At 37.2% G+C, this 15,053-nt stretch overlaps 1 protein-coding gene across 3 annotated transcripts in view; it reads right to left on the bottom strand.

Moving 5' to 3' along the window:
- The window catches only part of SGCZ (sarcoglycan zeta), a 1,210,518-nt gene that overhangs the window by 59,360 nt on the left and 1,136,105 nt on the right, over positions 1–15,053 (bottom strand). For all 3 annotated transcript variants that reach the window (XM_017961783.3, XM_017961784.3, XM_009212552.4), the window contains exon 5: positions 11,653–11,775. In XM_017961783.3, the coding sequence (XP_017817272.1) occupies positions 11,653–11,775 (123 nt within the window). The remainder of the gene's footprint in view (positions 1–11,652; positions 11,776–15,053) is intronic.

A 15,053-nucleotide genomic window follows, 5' to 3' on the forward strand; every position in this document is an offset into this window, starting at 1 on the left:
GTCAGAGAGATAGATATTCTGATTAATAGAATTCATTAGAGAAGCCAGAGATACACATCAATATACCTAATGGATTTTTGACAAGGGTGTAAAAAGAAACAATGGAGGAAGAGAAAGCTTGGAACAACTGAATACACAACAGAAAAAAAGCAAAAAGATTGACTTAAAACTCACATCTTGTACAAAAATCAACCAAAAATATATCATAGACTTTAATGTAAAATACAAAACTATAAAAAGTTTAGGGGAAAATGTAGAAAATATTGTTATGTAGAGTTAGGCACATAGTTGTTATATTTTACACCAAAAGCAGATTTCATATAAAAAAAATAGTGCATTAGACCTCAAAAATATTACAAATTTGTCTCATGAAAGACTTGACTAATAGAATAAGAAAACAAGTTATGAGAGTAGGAAAAAATATTTGCAAACCTATATATACCCTGTAGAGGACTGTTACCTAGAATATGGAAAGAACCTCAAAACCATAACAAAAAAACCCACAGAGAATTAAATAGAAAATGGTCAAAAGATTTTTAGACATTTTACTAAACTGAATATATGGCTGGCAAATAAACATATAAAGAGGTATTCAATGTCATTAGCCCTTAGGGAAATGCAAATTAAAAGCACAATGAGTCAGGCAAGGTGACAAATACTTGTGGTCCCAACTATATAGGTGGATGATCTGGGAGGATCACTTGAGCCCAGAAGTTCAAGACCAGCCTGGGCAACATAGCAAGACCCTGTCTCTTAAAGCACAATAAAGTATCACCACACAGCTATTATCATATGACAACACCAGACTGGAAAGGATGTGAAGAAATTGAATTCTTGCAGGAAAGGATATGAAGTATTATATTCATTCTGCAAAAAAAGTTTATAAAACAAAACTTGCATCCACCATATGACCCAGCAAACACACCCCTAGATATTTATCTCAGATAAAGAAAAAAACATTGTTCATACAAAAATTTGTACACAATGTTCATAGTAGCATTGGTCATAATAGCCAAAACCTGGAAACAACCCAGATGTTCCTGAATGGATGAATAATTAAAATAAACTGTGATACATTCATACTATAGATTATCAATTAGAAATAAGAATGCAACTATTGACATATATACAACAACTTGGATGAATCTCCAGGAAATTATGCTGAGTGCAAAAGAAAATCTGGAAAGGTAAGTAACTACCATATGATTATAAATTAACATTCTTAAACCATCGAAACTGTAGAAATGAAGAATAAACAAATGATTGTCAGGGGTTAACATGAGGGTGGAGGAAAGTGAATGAGGTTTCAAAAAGATAAGGGATGCCCACAGTGATGGAACTGTTCTGTGTCTTAACTGGATCAATGTCAACATCCTAGTTGTAACATGGTACTACAGTTTTATAAGATGTTACCAATGAGAAAAACTAGATGAATGTTGCAGATTCTGTCTGTATTATTTGTTGCAACTGTATGTACAGTTATAACTGTCTCAAAATAAAAGTTTATAATCAGTGTTTAGTTGGTCATTTTCCCCATAAAGTCAGGATTTGGGGACTTCAATCTGAACAGGAACCTTGGCCTGTAAGCCTATTTAAAACTTCTTCCGGGGAAAGTTTTCACTGTCAAAGTGTGAGCTCCAGCCTACCTCTGAACACCAGTGCAAGGCTTAGAGGAATCAGAGCTCCTCACCTGGCCAGAGTAATTGGGAGTGAGATTCTGTTGCAGCAATGACATGATACATCCCATACAGTAAAGTGACCATAGGTTTGATATTGTCACTGAGAGGAACAAAGGGAGAAATAAAATGGGCCCAAACTGCAGGATTCTCTTTCATTTAATACCACAAAAAGCCTGTGTTTCAGCCACAGACAGGTACTACAATCTTCCATTGTTTGGAATTCAGCTACTATAAACCCCCTACCAAGGCAATTGATATTCAAGGGAAATAGGCTGAGGACCGCATAGTCATTGATGTGTCTGGAATCTCAGAGATCTAGCACGATATCAAACTCATACCATCAGAAAGCTACAAACCTGCACTATGGAATTTATTTCCTCTTAGGTCTTCAGAGAGTTGAAACTTAAGATTGTATAATCAATTTTGATTTTCTTCAATATTTAATACGATTTTACCATGTTCCTTTGGACTGAACTGTGTCGTTCCTAAATTCATATGCTGAAATCCTAACCCTCAATGTGATTGAGTTTGAAGATGGTATATTGAGAGACAATTAGGTTTAGATGAGGTCATGAGGATGGGGTCCTCTTGATGAGATTAGTGCCCTTATGAGAAGAAGAGACAACAAGTCTCTCTCTCTCTCTCTCCTCTCCCCGCACCACCCCCCCTCCCACACACACACACGAAGACACAGCAACAAGGGAGCTGTCTGCAAGCTAGTAAGGAGTCTTTATCAGAGCCTGACCATGTTGGCACCCTGACCTCGAACTTCTAGCCTCCAGAACTGTAAGAACATAAATTTCTGTCCGGGCCCACTGGCTCATGCCTGTAATCCCAGCACTTTGGGAGGCCGAGGCGGGTGGATCACGAGGTCAGGAAATCGAGACCATCTTGGCTAACACAGTGAAACCCTGTCTCCACTAAAAATACAAAAAAAAATTAGCCAGGCATGGTGGCGGGTGCCTGTAGTCCCAGCTACTCAAGAGGCTGAGGCAAGAGAATGGTACGAACCCGGGAGGCAGACGTTGCAGTGAGCTGAGATCATGCCACTGCACTCCAGCCTGGGCAACAGAGCAAGACTGTCTCAAAAAACAAACAAACAAACAAAACAGAAAATAAATTTCTGCTGTTTAAGCCACTCAGTTCATGGTATTTTGTTATGGGACCCTAAGCTGATCAAGACACATGTGAGGAATTCTTTTGTATTCTGAAACATGTTACCTATGGTTTATTAATAATTTTATTGCAATTTTTTGTTTGAAACAATTTTTAACCTAAAGAAAAGTCATGTGCATAATTAAAAAAAACTCTTGTATATTCTTTGGGACCTCATTCAAACTTTGCTAAATCTGATTGGCTTTAAAACATGTCTGCAAGTTCTTAGCACTCCTTTTATAAAATGGTAGAGGCTGTTTCAGAAAATTTGGTACAGCTTCCTCCTCTCTCCCTCTTTGAAGGTTTACTCTTCAAACCATGAATTAAGGAAACTGAGGTACATGGACAGACCACATGTAGATGTTCTGACAGGTAGTCCTATCTAAGGTCTCTGATGACAACTACTATAAACTTCCAGGCATGGGGGTGAGCCAGTCTTCAAATGATACCAGCCCCCAAATTCTCAGCTGTCTCAGCCATCGCCCACTGGAGCAGAGATCAGCTACCTCCACTGAAGCCTGTTCAAGTTGCAGGTTGCGAGCAAAATAAATGCTATCATTGTTTTATAGCCAGTATGTTTTAGAGTAGTTTGCTACAGAGAAATAGATAACTAGAAAATCGTCTGTTCCAGTAATTCACTCTGTAGACAATGAATCCAATCTAGAATCATGTGGTATACACAGCTAGAAAAGGTCCTGTTTCCTTCAACAGTTTCTCAGCTTTTCCTTGATTCGCAAACTTAATATCTTCCAAAATGTTTCTCAATTTCACATTGTGCTAAATATCTTCAAGTAAATGCTCAACTTACATGTTTTTGTCTGGTATAATATAGAAGTTATTCTTTTCTTCCTTTAACATCTTATCAGATGTCGCCTGATGTCTCTTTGGCCCATGACTGGTGGTGGTTACTTTCACTAGTTGACTAAGACTGGGACAGCCAGAGAGAGGTTCCCACTGGAGTTACTTTTCCCCCTATTAAAATTAATGTTTTAAAAATGTGCTTGGAATATATGAAAAAAATTCATGTCTCATATCACTTTCTCCCATTAGTCTTATCATCCATTGATATTTTTGCCTGAGATAAATATGACTCAGATGATTGTCAGATGTTGCTTTGCTTTTCTAATCCCATGATTTCTTGTACATTTTTAGTTGGCATTCTATTGTAAAAAATGATATTTATTTCTTTATAATATGGATTCAAAGATTTTGATTTTATTCAATAAGTCAAATATATTGTCCTTATATATTTAAATATATTTTATGTATTTATATATACACAGACATATATGTAAATATACAGTGACGTGTTTCTTAACAGGGTGATGTTCTGAGAAATGCATCATTTGGTGATTTTGCCATTGTGCAAACATAAAGTGTATTTACAAAAACCCTGACAAACCTAGGCTAAGCGGTATAGCCTATTGCTCCTAAGCTACACACTGGTACAGCATGTTACTCTACTGAATACTATAGTCAACTGTAACACAATGGTAAATATTTGTGCATCTAAACACAGAAAAGGTACAGTAAAAATAATGATATAAAAGATTTAAAAAATGGTACAACTTTATAGGGCACTTCCAGTTCTGAAGCTTGCAGGACGAGAAGTTGCTCTGAATGAGTCGGTGAGTGGTAAGCGAATGTGAAGGCCTGGAACTTTAGTATCCACTACTGTACACTTTATAAACATTGTGCACATAGGCGACACTGAATTTATTTAAAAATAGTTTTCTTGGCCGGGTGCAGTGGCTCACACTTGTAATCCCAGCACTTTGGGAGGCTGAGGCGGGCGGATCACGAGAGGAGATCGAGACCATCCTGGCTAACATAGTGAAACCCCGTCTCTACTAAAAATATAAAAAATATTAGCTGGACGTGGTAGCAGGCACCTGTAGTCCCAGCTACTCAGGAGGCTGAGGCAGCAGAATGGGGTGAACCTCGGAGGTGGGGGTTGCAGTGAGCAGAGATCGCGCCACTGCACTTCAGCCTGGGCAACAGTGCAAGACTCCATCTCAGAAAAAAAAAAAAATTATTTCTTTCTCCAAAAATAACCTTAACTTACTGTAATATTTTTACATTATATGCTTTTAAAAAACTTTTTGACTCTTTTGCAAACACTTAGCTTAAAACACAAACAAGTACAGCTGTACAAAACTAAACGCTTTCTGAATAATCTTATTATTCAAAAATATTTTCTTTCTTTATACTTTTATTCTATAAGCTTTTCCCTAAAGTTTTTCTTAAAAACATTTTTGCTAAACACTAAGAAAATACCCTGTAGCCCAGGTCTACAAAGAATCAGATTCATCAGTATCACTGTCTTCCACCTCCACATCTTGTCCCACTTGAAGGACTTCAGAGACAATAACATAGATGAAGCTGTCATCTCCTATGATGAAAATGCCTTCTTCTGAAATACCTCCTGAAGGACCTGCCTGAGGCTGTTCTCCAGTTAACTTTTTTATAAGTAGAAAGAGTATAATCTAAAATAATGATAAAATCTACAGTATCTTATAGTAAATAATAAACCAGTAAGAGTATTTACTATCATGATCAAGTATTATGTACTGTGCATAACTGTATGTGCTATAATTTTCTATGACTGGCTGCAAAGTAGGTTTATTTACATTGGCATCATGACAAACATGTAAGTAATATGTTGCGCTCTGACCTTAGGATGCTTATGACATCACTAGGTGATAAGAAGTTTTATCTCCATCATAACCTCATGAGACTACCATTGTATATGTGGTCCTTGGTTGGCTGAACAGTATATAGAACATAATTTTATACATATATAAAATGTACATATGTGTATATATATGTATATATGAAGACCAAGACTTCAATCCAGGTGCAAATACCAGGCGCTGAATGATGGCCAGCAAGGAGATAAAGTAACTGCGAGCAAGTCTTGCATGCCATATTCTATATATACAGTTTTCTTTAAGTTTGTTAGTTTTGAGATGGAGTCTGAATCTGTCGCCCAGGCTGGAGTGCAGTGGCAGGATCTTGGCTCACTGCAACCTCAGCCTCCTGGGTTCAAGGGATCCTCCTGCCTCAGCCTCTCGAGTAGCTGGGATGACAGGCACCCACCAGCACACTGGATAATTTTTGTAGTTTTAGTAGAGATGGGGGTTTCACCATGTTGGCCAGGCTGGTCTCAAACTCCTGGCCTCAAGTGGTCTTCCCTCCTTGGCCTCCCAAAGTACTGCAATTATAGGCATGAGCTACCATACCTGGCCAGTAATGTATGTTGTGTTTTGTTTTGAGACAGAGTCTCACTCAGTCACCCAGACTGTAGTGCAGTGGCGCTTCACCTGGTTAACCAGGATGGTCTCGATCTCCTGAGCTTGTGATCCGCCCGCCTCGGCCTCCAAAAGTGCTAGTATTACAGGCGTGAGCCACCGTGCCCAGCCATGAATGTTTTTAACATCATGATATATAGGAAATCAGACTCTTTATTGATCCAATGGCAGGATAAATTATATCTCCAAGAGATTTTGTGGGTCTAAGACCTAAAGCTATAAGAGACACTTTACACATCAAATGAATAATTTTAAAACCTCTACAAAGAGAAGACAGTTGATATAACCACTTTTTTTGGTGGCTGCAGGTGGAGGCGGAGGAATGAACTGTCCTCTTTTATGACTGTTCTCCCATTTCACCTTTCTGTTATTTAATGATATTTTCAAGAAGTTTTGCTTTCACAAAACTATATGAAACATTTAAAACTTAAAAAAATAAAAATAAATCATGAAGGGGTCTGTTGGCAAGGTGCTTAGAGGAAACAGCTTATTTTGTGAAGATGGCATTCTTTATTATTTATACACTTCAAAACCTGAAATCAGGATTCACCTGGAGACTTGAAGGGGAGTTGAGGCGGTACTAATATTTAGTGTCTTGGAAATTTTTATTCTCAGTAAGTTTAAAAAGCAACTAGAAAACTAGTTGAGTGACTGATCCAGGTCTACAAACTTTAATGCTTCACCAGAGAAAATGAAGTGATTGCACGTTCCTTTTCTCAGCACCTAATCTAATCACATTTCTTCACGGGCTATTTGGACAAAGTGGCTCCATCCTGTTGCCTGAGTGTTACCCTATTCTTGGCATTTGGACAGCAAAGAGGAACAATGGCCTATATCTAATAGAAAGGTTGAGTCCAAAGCTGACCCCATCGCAGTGTGCCAATTTAATAGACAAGAACAAGGATGTAGAAGATGAACTAATAAAAACAAACCAGAAGATATTGACTGTAACTCAGAAGCATGGTGTTTAATTTAAAAGACAGCTCTTCAAAATGTCCTTTCTTCTGTTGTCAAACAAGCATCGGAACTTGTCTAGACTTCTAACCATTCAATTAGAATGGAGGCAAAGGACTGATACTCTTGGCTTTCAAACAAACACCAGGGCAGTGAGTGGATGCAGAGCGGGATTTCACGATACTTTCAGGTTGTCAGTTTTAATTGCTACTGTCTAAAAAAATAGATATGCTTTCTCTCGGTACATTTAGCTATTGTCCTCTCTTACATCATAGAAAAAAAAAACAGGTCTAGGTCTAAGTCTAACTAATAGCTTTTAATTTATCATGAAACAATTCTATGGGGCTGATGTCTTTCACTTGTTAAAGGAGAGTGGCTTATTCGTGAAATTTGTTTTCTAAAGTTAATATACTACGTGGAATACGAATGAAACTGCAGAGTGCAGTTGACTGATTCTGCCTGAAAGCACTAAATGTAAGAGACTTCTGTGTGTAAAGGTTTGTTCCTTTTGTTGTTCTTGTTGGCTAGATCTCAAAAGATAATTGGATTCAGTCATACCTTTGGCCAATAGTAGGGAATACAAAATAAAAATATAGTTTTCAATTGTGCATAGGTGAGCTAAAGTATAAAACTCCTATATATTCAGTGATACAGAGAGGACATGTTAAGGTCAAATAAATATCATTATATTAAGATTCAAGCAGACTTCTGCTGGGCAAGACAAGTAATGTCAAGGGTGAAAAATCACAAACCTTAAGCATGTGATTGCTCTTTGTGGTGATGGGGTATTCATAGGTGGTGGTGTTCAGGTATGTATTTACCATTTTACTTCTGTCCTTCCGCACCCATGAGTATCTGAATGTATCAGGTAAATTCCTGCTGCTTTGTAGGTAGAGTGAACGTAAATATCATGAGCTACCCTAGATCTGTGAATTACTATAATCATAACTGATCTTGCCTCAGATGTACAGACACACCCTTTGTCTAAATGAATCCATCCAGTGACATCATCGTGAAAGATAAGTTCCTTTATAAGATGGCATTGCTCAAAAAATAAAAAGCTGAAAGGGATCCAATTTAATTCCTATAAATATTGGTTAAATAAGTTTGTGCCACGAATTTGAAATTCTAGAATAAACTTCACACACATCTCTCGTCACCTCTAACTTTGAAGTCCTGTCAGCACAGGTATCTAATTTATATGAAGCACCCTGGAGTCAATGTCTCTTTGTACTGTTATTTTTCAAATGATTCAAGCACTGCTTTAAAGTATATGTGAGGTTACTAATCAATCTTAATGCTCTAAAACTGCATGCTATGCTACACACATTTTTTTTCCCTCTAAGCACATGAAATTCTAAATTATATTTGCCTTTGATATTTTTTTCTTTCTTTCTTTAAGGAGTATCATGGGAAAGAATGAAGCTGTTGTAAATTTAATATCTGCTATTCTGGTAAAGGAGTAAAGGCCTGGCAAGAATTAGTTTGTCTATGTGCCTGTGTGTATGTTTGTGACTCTAGGGTGTGTAAATGGTAAATGGGTTCTTGTAGGAGACAAAGAAATGTGATTGTTTAATGAGGAAAGTTCTAATCAAATGAAATATTCTATAATTTACCATTTATTTATTAACGATGTTCAGCCTATTGTACCTCCGCATCAGGTTAAAAGTCAACATTGTTTGCTACTGGCACTCTCACAGTTTGTGGGTATTTCTTTCGTTCTAAGTATTATGTTTCAACCTTTTACAATAATCTGCTGTAACTTTATTATTTTATTAAGATCATCTGAATGCATATGACACAGACTTATAATTAACTAGGGGTGTCTGAGATGATTGGAAAACATAGATCAATTGAGAACATTTTACACACATATGGGATGGGGAAGCAGGAGAAGCAATAGGAGGAAGAAGGGAGAGAGACAGACCAAAGGAGAAAGAGAAAGGGAGAGAGAAGAGACAACCGCCTTAAGGCACTTAATTAAAAAGCAGAAAAACTTAGATATTTCAGGAAGCACTTTCTTGCCTATCTGGGCTAAGGAAGCACTTAGTCCAAGCAACATTTCAAGGATGGTATCCGGGCTACTAAGCAAAAGCAGAAAATGAATGTGACTATCTGCCTTTACTTCACTGGAACAATTATGAGACAGGTAAACGTAATATAAATATCAGAAGAAGTGAAAATTCCATGAGATCGTAAAAGCTGCCAAGAGCTCTAGAATCTCCCTTTACTTATGATTGTAAAGTACCCAGTGAGAATATCTGAATATGGCTTAAATATATTTTTGATAAGTCCTGTAATGTCCTGAAATTTATCTCAGGCTTACGTTGGTCTCAAGAGTGATGACCAATAGGCATTACCAGGGTTCAAAGATTATTAATATTGCCGAGTTCCCCTGAAGGCATTTCTACCCTAGGGCACCTCCCTTACTCACCAATAAGCAATTCAAATGTGAGTGCTCAGGGCCCTACAACCAATGTCCTTTATGATTTGTCTGTGTTCTGTGCCAAACAGACCTCTCTCTCTCTCTCTCTCTTTGTCCCTGCTCTCCTAACTCAGGACTCAAGAAGGTCAATCTGTACCCTCCATACATGCCTCCTTTCCTAACCTTCCCACGAAGTCTTAAGAAAAATGGACATCAACCAGGTAAGTATTCATGGGGACCATCCTAAACACTCACCCAATGGTGGAGGCTCCACCCTCTCAGCAGAACATGCTCCCAAGGGAAAGGAGGGACAGGGGTGGGGATAAGGGTGGTGGGATTTGATTCAGGCCAGGGGATACACAGTGAGGGTCCCCATTCAATAATCCCTGTTGAATTTCATCACCATTTAATAACATATCTTTGTATTTTATTGTATTATATTTTTGAGAGAGGGTCTGTCTCTGTCACTTGTGCTAGACTGCACTGGCATGATCTTGGCTCATTGCAGCCTTGACCTTCTGAACTCAAGCTATCCTCCCACATCAGCCTCCTGAGTAGCTGGGACTATGGACACACACCTTCATGCCTGGTTCATTGTAAAAAAACTGTGGTAGACACGTGGTCTCACTATATTGCCCAGGCTGGACTTGAACCAAGTGATTCTCTCACCTCTGTTTCCCAAAGTGCTGGGATTATAGGCATGAGCCACTATGTCCAGCCAATACGCCTTTTACAATTTTTAAGTTCAGGAGTACATGTGCAGGTTTATTACAGAGGCAAACTTGTGTCATGGCGGTTTGTTGTACAGATTATTTTGTCACCCAGGTATTAAACCTAATACTCATTAGTTATTTTTGCTGATCCTCTCCCTCCTCCCAACCTCCACCCACCTTTAGGCTCCAGTCTGTTGTTCCCCTCTATGTGTCCATGTGTTCTCATCATTTATAGCTCCCATTTATAAATGATAACATGGTATTTGGCTTTCTGTTCCTGCATTAGTTTAACACACCTTTCTCGAAATCAACACAGGCCCTCTTGTCTCCGACATTTGTAATATCAATATTACCATCATTAATAAATATAAAGAGCCAACACAATATCTTCATTATGGACTGAGCACATTCTCATCACACAAATGCACACACATGTATTTAATTTGACCACTAAAGTTACTATCATTTCAGTCATTCAGATGAGGGAAAAACAGAGGCACTGAGAATTGAATATATTGAGGCAGAGGCAGGATTCAACCCAAACAGCTCAAGAACAGAGTTGCTGTTCTTCAACTGCCATGTTAACTGCGCTCACGTGGCCCACAGGACTGTTTGACCCAAATTAATATGGATAGATACTCATGAGCTGTTTCCAAACTCAAGTTTGGGAAACATTAAGTCAACTATACTTTATTATTTTCTTCTTGTTTTTTAAAACGTAGACCTCCTTGGGTACTTTCAAGGGATTGTTAAATATGTTATCAAAATAAAATTTCTCATGGTTGTGAATCAAGTAATTCAGAAGAGATTGCGCTTAAAATTGTCATCAAATTATTTGCCACTCCTGGTCCCACTTTTACCTTTTTAAAAATTTTAATTTCAGCTGTTGGTTGACTTTAATGACCCCCATATTATAATAATGATTTTGAAATAACAGGTGCATAGCATTCGTTTTTTATTTACATACTTTTGAGGATAATTATGAACGCTATATAAAATGAATTTAGTTTACTTTCATGATAACTTCCCCCTTACTTAATTCTAAAGTTAAAATTTCCATTTTAGTTCCTTCACACGTCTCTTATTTTAAAATAATACTCCCAAATTATGATTTGTTAGTCCCCTTTACTCAGAATTTGCACTTATCTCTACCCCGCCCAGCCACATCATTTTCTTCCACCTACCTCCACCTGAGAGATGGCTTCACTTTTATGTCATTAAGGCTGCTAACATCTGCACTGTCTTCTACAACCACAACCAGTGCCGTCCATTTGAAGACTATTTGAAAAACAAACGCTGTGATTATGTAAGACTCTCTTTTATGCATAGGAATCATCCATCTTATTAAGTAGCTTCTTGTGCAGTTGTGTTCTTTAAAGAAGTAAACCATTTTCCAAGACCTCCATCTACAGTACCTGTAACTTTCAGCTTTTCAGCACCAATGGTAATCTCATCTTCATCTGCAGAAAACAGCACCCTGCCATCTTCACTGGCTCTCACTTCAAATCTCTTACACTGAGCTTCCACAGCATCAGCTCCTACGGTCAGAGGAAAGGTTTAAAAATGAAACTGGTATGCAGGAAACCATTAACATGTACTTTTTGGAAAAAGACTGGAAATGCATATATTACTTATTTATCTCTTCTGTATTTTTTGCATCTGAGTTAGTATTTTTAAACTGTCACCATTTTCAGGAGGCTAATTTGGTAACGTATTTCCGTGCTAGGCTGGTTAGACATACAGGTGACCTCTAGATGCCTGACATAGTGTGTGAGTTTAGCCAGTTAGGAGCCCTTCACATATCCACAAAAAGAGACAATGTTCGCTTTGTTCTGTGTTGCAGGCTGAAAACTTGGCATCATACCTGGCACATGCTGGATGCTTAACAAGTACTTGTGGACTGAACGGCTCTCATGCCTTCCCTTTGCAAGGCAGACAATAGTACCCATGCTTGCTACATCACGGGGGACTTGTTAAGCATTATTCAATTATGAATCTTTAGTTAGTCTACATGCCATAGATCCTAATATTGATGTTTTCTGCCCTTTGATATAACTGAATTTTAATCAATTTTATAGTACATCTTGAAATTATATACATAATTTTCTTAGTGGTATGTAATGTATCTTCCAAACAATAATTTTCCTGACTTATTGAAAAACTGTATTAAATAAATGTAATTACAAAACCAACTTATTGGCCAATTCTACACACTAATCTATACACAAAACTCAAAGTCAGTTTCCATATTTGGAAAACATAATTAGTGTAAGCATTAGGCTTTGGCAAGAAAATCTAACTGGGCCTTGAAGATGAATATTAACTTAGGAGAAAGAAATTTGAGATAATGGACAGTGATAAGTGATCTTCCCATAATACCAATTTCTTTCTTAGGGCATAACACATTTGGCATATGGATCTATAGTTCTCACTCCTATTAAGATAGGAAATATTCCTCATCTTCTATTTATATGAAAAGCTCTTATCAGATAGAACCCAGCTGAGTCAGGGAAGTAGGAATCACACATGTTGTGCATAGTTCTTTTCATTTGTCTTTATATATTCACATTATTTATTAGATATATGACACCTAGGAGCTCAAAGGAGGACATCTATCTTTGTATTCAAAAATATCCTTAAATTAGGAAATGTGTCTGCTTCTAGCAGCCCTAGTAGATGAATATTAAATAGCTGAATAAATACTGAATAAATACTTAACCATTTCTTTGTCCCTAACCCCACCTCAGCACTACTTCCAAGGCTAGCCAATAGGCTGCAAAAAAATTACTCCTCCCCACCATCATAGCTGCTGACGAGCATTAAACAAGAGAAAAAAATAATTTAAAACCCTAGTAACATGTAAGCTAATTTCTCCAAAAGCAATATGTAATTTTTTAATATTCTGAAATTACATACATGCTTCCAGGACCACATAAAAAATTTGACAAGCTTCAACTGGGGATATCTCAGTAAGATTAAAAATAATGTTAAACTTTTGGGGTGTCAAGTTCAAAACAACAGATTTTTAAAAATATAACTCATGCTCTTTAAAATTTTTTAAATAAAGACCTTTCCTTATATAATTTAATGAAAATATGGAAACCTTTGAAAAAGATCTATTGTCCTTGGTCATAGTTATTGCATTTGATCTTGGAAACATTATTTCAGCAGCTTGTATTCATTTGAGTGTGAGTTCTTCTAATCATAGCCTAATCTTATTTTGTGCCATAGAAGACAATGAGCCCTAGTAATCCAGCTACTGGGTGATATTCAAAAAACTGTGCCAGAGGCCAATGTGTTAATACATGTGATTTACTCTGAGGGACTCAAGCATACATTAACCCTGAACTGCCTGAAAAATATAGATATTTTACACATAAAACCTCAATATTTACACTACATTGCTTCCTTCAAATACTCAGTTGCTGAGCATAATTGATTGTCAAAATATATCACTGACTTTAATGGCATAGACGTACATTAGATAACGTTAAACACACACACAAAATAGCAAGACTTTTCTTGGCATAACACATAATGTCATTATATGAAAGATACCTTATTAACATAAAATGCTATATTGCATGACATATAAACTATTAGAAAAATAAGTGGAGCAGTGTCTGCATATGGTAAAGTGAGGTGAAATCTTAGTTCATTAAATGCAAATAAGCAAAGGCAAATAAGCAAACAAGAAAATATTTACACACATAGATGAGATGCATCTAAGCCATAAATAAATGCATGCAGAGCCATCCAATTGAAAAATAGGCATAAAAATTAATACTGCAGACTACACTTTATTCATCATATTAGCATAATTACAGAAGGCAAAATTACAGGCAATTAGCAATGCACTGACAGTAAATAAATATTCTAAATCAGAAAATAATTTTGAATATATTGCATTTACATACATTGCTTTTCTTTCCTGCAAATGGAAAATGACAAGATATGTTCTTGGGGATGTAGTCAATTATTAGGAATATTTATGCTTAAAGTTAATACGTTAGGCTTTATGAAACTGATTTTATTATATTCTAATATGCATTGTGTTACTCATCTGTTTTTCATGTAACATCACATGTTCTCTAAGCTAGGTCAAGGCAGGGTTCAGTTGCTAAGAGGATCAACAATGCCCCATTCAATCTTAATCCACCAATGATGATGCCAGTGTTGTAGGAAAGCAGTGAGTCTAGATGACTCCGGTTATGGAGCTCTGATTCCTTAACAAGTAGATCATGGGATATGGGATTATCTGGGTAGTGCTATATTTTCTTAGTCATCTTAAACACCAACTTGCTAACTAAAGTACCAAGACTAAATGCTTCCTTGGGAACATCTCTGAGAAAGTTTATGCCAATAAACTCACAATCAACAAAGAGAAGTCAAGGATAGAAGAAGAAAAGAGAATTGACAGGAAAAAAAGAAAAGATGGAAGCAAAATAACAGGTTCCATAAAAAGATTGAAGTATTAGATATATGTGCAAATATTTTCTCTAGTTTTTTAAATGTTCTGTATACATATATTTTTTTTTTTTCTTGAGACGGAGTCTCACTGTGTCGCCAGGCTGGAGTGCCGCGGTGTGATCTGGGCTCACTGCAACCTCCACCTCCCGGGTTAAAGTGATTCTCCTGCCTCAGCCTCCTGAGTAGCTGGGATTATAGGTGCCTGCCACCATGCCTGGCTAATTTTTGTATTTTTGGTGGAGACAGGGTTTCACCAAGTTGGCCAGGATGGTCTCAATCTCTTGACCGTGTGATCTGCCCACATTGGCCTCCCAAAGTGCTGGGATGCTGGGATACAGGCATGAGT

This window comes from Papio anubis, chromosome 8 (assembly GCF_008728515.1).
Source record: "Papio anubis isolate 15944 chromosome 8, Panubis1.0, whole genome shotgun sequence".
In the NCBI taxonomy this organism is placed as follows: Eukaryota; Metazoa; Chordata; class Mammalia; order Primates; family Cercopithecidae; genus Papio; species Papio anubis.